The following is a 6,434-nucleotide window of genomic DNA, read 5'->3' as shown; positions in this document are numbered from 1 at the left end:
TGAAGTCACAGAGGTGATCAAAAAGCTCCTCGGTGGCGAGGATGGTGGTCAAAAAGATTAAATTCTTAGTTTTTCAATTAAACTTATGGATAATATTGTGTCTCGGGGCTGTTTGGAGCACTGACATCAATCTTAGACACCTGTGCTAATTAGTTTACCAGGTGAGTTCAATTAAAGTTATTAGCAATTAAGCTTTTCTCATTGTTCTACAAACACTTCTTTGTTTTCTTATTGACGGTAGAAGGTGCTCGTACACAAAAGCTTCAAATACGCCCATCTGAAAGAAATTTAAAAGCTTTATTAGATTTAGTTTGCATACAGGGAGTGTAATATTTCTATTTGACAAAAAACAGAGAAAAAAACTGAAGACACCAAGACAATAAATATTAAGTACTAATGTTTTTACTTTTGAACACCAAACTCCAAGGGCATGCAGAGAAGTAAAACAGCAAAGTTAAATGTTGGTACACAGACACTGTCACATATAACATACAGACCCACAAAATCATCAAGAAAAAAGTGACCCAATACTTAAAGTGACACAGCTCTGCGAGTATTAAAACATCCCATTTGTAAAGATTCAAATAATAATACAAATGTCCACTTTTTCATGTAAACAAACGTTCTGTCTAGCTTTTATTTTCTAACTAAATATGGTGCTTTGGTTCTGGAAATGCATTTTACACTTTATAAATCAATTAGGTGCTTTCTTTTCCCCCAAAATGTGCCAAAATACGAATAATAAAATTTGGTTTTCAATCTACTTTACTACGTTTTCACTCGTGTACCAAATCAAAACTACTTATAACATTATTTCTAAAATCTAAAAAGTGCTTTAAAGCAACGGTTCCCAGACATGTTCAACATGACACTGAAATCTTTGTTTTCTGATGCTCTTAAACATGACAGCACTGAGAGAACAGCGTCAGAACCATGACCTATATGACAGAAAACCAAAGAAACACTGAAGAAACAATATGATTTCAGTGATGTGGGGAAAAAAAAACATCCAGGCAAAAGTCAAGCAAATAAAAATATCAAAGCATTTTATTTGCTGTAAATCTGCAGACATATATTAAACACAATATTGTCTTGCACCTTTAGGGTATAATTGCATTTATTATACATATTAGTAAGAAAAAAACATCATATAAAGAGGATCTTGAAGGTTTAATAAAGATTTGCCAAGGTTTTCTGTGTTAAAAGACTTCTGGGCCAAAATAAAAACAAAACTTCAAAAAAAAAAAAAAAAGTCATATTTTCGTTTGACATACATGTTACATCTAACATGTCTGATTGGTAATCTCTGGTCATTCAAGGCACCAACAGTGTAATCAACTCCTTTTCTTAGAAACAACAGGTCACCATAACATCCATAGATGTTTATTTTTACTTTTTGTACAATACGTTTTTCTCAAAAATGGCTTATTTTCCCCTTTTTTCTTTTGGTTGCCCATTTTCATCCAACATACTTCTACACCATTAAAAAAAAGACTACCTTCCATTAATTTTGGTTTTAGAGGGGGTCTTTGGTTAGGCCTTTTGTGGTGCAACACCAGGCACAAATGTCAAAACACACAAAAAAGAAAAAATCCATCATCTCCTGACATAATTTAAAGCAAGATGGACTCCAAATGTCATATTATAAAATATCTTCCTAAATTATTTTCTGTTCTCCCATTATTTTTTCCCCCAAACATCCCAAGAAACTTTGTGCTTTGTATCAACAGTTTATGAAGAGGAAACATTGGTGACAGAAGGTAAACACTAAACATATCCAACTCCCTTTTTGCTGCAGCTTCTCCGTCTACAGGCTGTCAGACGTACATGTTCTCTCTCAAACATGTCTGCTCCCTGTCCTCCAAAGGCCCTTTCTTCTCAAATACATTCATTAGACCCGATCACCCTCCCATCCCACCAAAACCAGAGTGAAAAGTGAAACACTTATTTTTGGCTAAAATACTGCTACCCCCGTTGCAGCTTAAAGTTTTGACGTTTTTTTTTTGGTAATTTCTCTTTTGTTTTACAACATTAGTAAACAAGGCCACATTTAGTAGTAAAACGTCTACAGACTATTGGTCGTATTTTAACATTTGTCTGGTTAAATTCATCGAAGCATTTCTATAGGAAAAAAAGCTGCTGAATAATGGACGGTTAAAAGGACAAAACAAGCTATTATAGTTCAGCGTTTTCTTAAAGAAAAGAAAAAGGAGGCCGTTTTAGTTTTCATTCCGATGGGAATAAAATACCAAGTTCATTTCAAGATAACTCTGATAGGACTAATTATTTAACAGAAAAAATTACATTAAACAGTTAATTTACCTTCAACTGTAAACAAAACAAAGTTCTAAATTCTGGACTTTCAAAACAGGCACAATTTCTGAGCTGTTGGCAAAGAGAGGAATAGATCAATCTGTCAGTAAATGTTTTAAAACCCACACAAAAAAGAAGAGTGCTGACTAATCTCTAAGTGTCAATAATGGACGTAGAATAAACGACTTCCTCAATGAAAGTTCTGCTCGAGTTACTAAGTGCTCGACCTCATGACCTGGTCCTTCTATCAGACAAGTTCCGATGGAGCAGCAACTTCTGTGCCACATTTCACCTTTGGATTTATAACTAATTCCTAATATAATGTGACACTGTAGTTTAGGTTTACAAAATTCAATTCAAGCATTTTAGCATTGGGGAAAGCTTCATTTCTGTGATGAAAGAACAAAAGTTACCTATCGGAACACTAAAAAAAGAATTTACTCTAAAACTGGTACTTTCATGGGCACAAAAAATTAAACTTGTGTTTTCAGGGCTTTCTGCCACACGAGTAAGTAAATCCTATATTCAAGCAATGAATAGAAGCAGAAGGGAGATGCAAGAAAATAGCTTCCTATTTACACTATAGTGTTGATTAAGTGAAAAACTGTTTCCAAACTAAATGTTCCAAAGTTGTTTAAAACCTTTCCAAATCTCCGGACAGGTAAACGGACATGACCTGAGTCACATCTGTGAATGAATGGACGCCAGGCTGCATGAGCTCAGACTGTTTACATTTGCAAGAAAAAAAGAGGGATATTTCTGTAAAACCGACGAATATCTCAACAGATAAATTTTGAGGTGCAGCCCTTGTGTCAGTCTTTCTTTTTTTTTTTTTTACAGTCTGTTGCTTGACAATGAAATTCTAATACATGTACCAACTGTCACAAAGAGCCAAAGTGTAAACACTTATATAAAAGCTGACAGCTGTGTTACAAGTCCAGCATAGAAAGCAAGAAGGAAAAGAGAAGGAGTTCTGCAAGGCATAGTGTGTGTAACTCTGGGCTTATCTTCCCTGCGTCATGTTCCGCATTTTTTTGGCAATGTCGTACACGTAGGTGATGTCCGGCCTCTTCTCGGGATCCGGGTTGATGCACATGTCTACCAAGTCTCTGAGCTGGAGGGAGAGATGGAGGAGTTGTGGTTATGGAGGCGCAGAGAGAACATATACAGTTGATGACAAATTATAAAAACACTTCAAACTTTGAAGATTTTTAATACCCACTGATAAAAAAAATGTATGTTTTGGGTGTATTTAATGTGTTGTTGTGGCTGTCTTTACATTATGGAGGACATATATAAAGAAATGTAACCTTAAATTTGCATTGGTGATTTAGAAAATAAGTTGGGCGGGGCACAAGCTCCCTGCCCCACTCCATTCTGATGCCTCCACTTGCAGACAAAGGAACAATTTTACAATAAATTAAAAGATAATCAGAGTGGGGTTTTAAACAGTAGCTCATTTCAGGTGAGCTTGCTTCATTATGTAAATTACAAAGCAACAGGTAAGCAGGACCTTTCCTCCTGCTCTGCTGAATCTGCCTCTAAGCCATCTGCTCTGAAGCTCTTCCTTTGCTGCCCCTCTACTGCCATCCAGAGACGCCATTCACACTTGAAGCCAAGTGAATCAGCTGACTTGAACAGATAGACAGCCTTGCAGGCTTAACTGCCACTGCCATCATTAGAAAAAGGATAATAAAAGATGCAGAGACCAAAAAAACAAAAACATCTCCACGAAGTCGCTATGGTAACTGTCTGCCAACTTCCTGTCCGCTGTTGCGTGGCACCGGCTTCTCATCAGCCATTGTGCATCTAGGCGAGTATGTGTGTGCGTGGCTGAAACTGGGAAAAAGATGCAAATTCAGACGGTCTGAGAATTAGTCGCACGCAGAATGGAGGTGGGGGGAGCTCGGCGATGCAGATATGTAAAATATTCATGCACGTCTTTGCATGGCAAGTGGAGTTTGGGGGGGGGTGTCAGGTGGAGGAGAGGGGGTTGGAGGGTGGAAGACAGCAAAATAAGATTGAGAGGGGGGGGGGCATAAACTGAGATTGTTAAATGACACAACAAAGATGAGCAGCTGACAGTTTGCTGCCGATCCTTCAGGAGCATTGTTTACATCCAGACAGGCGCTGCAGGCACCCCCCTCATCTCCATCTCTCCATTGCCCTGTCTCTCGCTCTATCATTCCTGCTCTTCTTCGCTTTGTCTTCCTTTCTCCTCGATGGGGGTGACATGTCGGGTAACGCTTAAACTCAGCATGGTGTGTGTAGAACGAGAGCTCTTCTTACAAATACACACTAGTGCAGTTTTGGTTGAAAGTGCTTGAAATGTCTGCAAAGTTTGCCTTTATCAACCTAATGAACTAAACAGCAGTGTAATAAAATTGACTTTTATTTTGCAAGGTTTTCTATGGCATTAGAGGATCTTGTAAGATTACCTTTCACAATAAACTTTTTCATTGGTAAGTGAAAGCGAGCACCCCTTTTTGCTGCAACTATGGCTTTGGTGGCTGCTCATTTTAGAATAGCATTAAAGAATTAGTCAGTAAAACATTTACTCAATAATTAGGTTGGGTTTATGGAAATGCTGAGATTATTTAACCTGAATTCACCTGCTGTCTGCGACTCGGAAACTGTTTAGGTGTAAACGTTTTGAATTTTTATCACAATTTAGCCACATTTTTTTGTGGCCTGGAAACGACGGACACAACGAATTTACAAAGATTAACAGACATAACCTTCACTTGAAGGCATAAAAGAAAAAATGTTTCATTGATCAAAAAAATTTAATTCAAAAGGAAAAAGTGTCAGTTCGTTAAATATTAAAAGGCTGATGTTGACAGAAGATATCTTTTGATTGCTTTTTTTAAGCACAATATAACAAATATCTATTATTTTGGAATTACGAAAGCACGAAATGCAGCTTTAGGAGAGCAAATATGGCAAAATTGGCTTTTTTAACTAAATTCTCTAGTTATTTAGTCAGTAATATTAGTCCAAATCAATAGAAGAAGAGGTTATGTCTTAAAAACCTTCCTCCTTTTTATCACTGTATTTAGAGATTAAAAAAAAAGGCTGTTGGAAAATAGATGAAACATCATCTTTTTTACTTACTACTGTGATTGTGTGGTAAACAATTATTTTAAAAAATATATATGTTTAAGAAATTAAGTAATAAAGCAAAAGAACAATGACTCAAAAAATAAAAGCTTGATGCATGTGTAACTAGGTAAAAGACCTTAGAAGACGTCCTTCTGCAGAACATCTGTTCATGTATTTAGTCATCATCAGAGCTTTTGCATCTAAGAGGCATTAGTGAAGTTCATTTAGGAGAAACAAGCAAACAAAAATGGGCATCCCATGCAAAAAGTGAGATGAAAAGAGAAATCTGAACAGACTGAAAGACACGTCATTAGTAATCAGCAACAGGGCTCTACTTTACCGCAGTCTCACTGTATTACTGTGACTGGAAAAGTCCTCATCCAATCGCATGATTTCATGTTGATTTGTGGAAACATGACACTAGTCATTTTGTGTTAGGCTACTTTAAATCATGACCACATGCTTTAGATTACGCATTTGAAAAGTTCAAACGCAAAACAAAATAAATCCTAGCTGGTCTTTTAATCACAACAATCACAATCGCATTGTTTCTCTAGCACAGAACAGATAGGCTGAGTTCATAAAGATATCTAAAAATAGAATAAAACAAATAGGCAACAGGATTGAAAAAGAAGAAACTTAAAATAGAACTTCACTTAAGGGATTGTCAAATGTTTACAGTCTACAGGAGTCAGAACTATTAAGGCTTCTGCTGAATTCATAAACAGGTCTATGTTTGAAGGCATTGAAATATAAGGTGAACTATAACATTGTTGTTAATACTTACCTCTTGTGAGTAATGATCTGAGGGAAGAGGGGGGTAGTCGCACTGTTGAATCTTCGTGCAAAGGGAGTACAAGTTCATCTTATCCCCGTAGAAGGGACTCTGTAAGGCAGCCATCTGAAGCACAGACATGAGAAGAAACATTGAAGAGACAAGAAAAGGAGAAGTGGGTGTGAGACGAAGAGCAGACATAAAAAACAAAACGAGTCAAACTACCAATCTAACTCTCAACAGG

The 6,434-nt window shown here is 36.7% G+C and overlaps 1 protein-coding gene across 2 annotated transcripts in view; it reads right to left on the bottom strand.

Annotated features, from left to right (window-relative positions):
* Positions 1–278: 278 nt before the first annotated feature.
* Positions 279–6,434, bottom strand: part of nek7 (NIMA-related kinase 7) — a 67,842-nt gene continuing 61,686 nt past the window's right edge. For both annotated transcript variants that reach the window (XM_078945895.1, XM_023954265.2), the window contains exons 9-10: positions 6,203–6,316; positions 279–3,427 (exon numbers count right to left, since the gene is read on the bottom strand). In XM_078945895.1, coding sequence (XP_078802021.1) covers positions 3,317–3,427; positions 6,203–6,316 — 225 coding nt within the window. In that variant the 3' untranslated portion in view covers positions 279–3,316. The remainder of the gene's footprint in view (positions 3,428–6,202; positions 6,317–6,434) is intronic.

The sequence above is a fragment of the Oryzias latipes genome, chromosome 4 (assembly GCF_053564925.1).
Source record: "Oryzias latipes strain Hd-rR chromosome 4, Olatipes_Hd-rR_3.1".
NCBI lineage: Eukaryota > Metazoa > Chordata > Actinopteri > Beloniformes > Adrianichthyidae > Oryzias > Oryzias latipes.
Note: the sequence above shows the minus strand (reverse complement) of the source record. Positions and strands in the feature narration are given on the sequence as shown.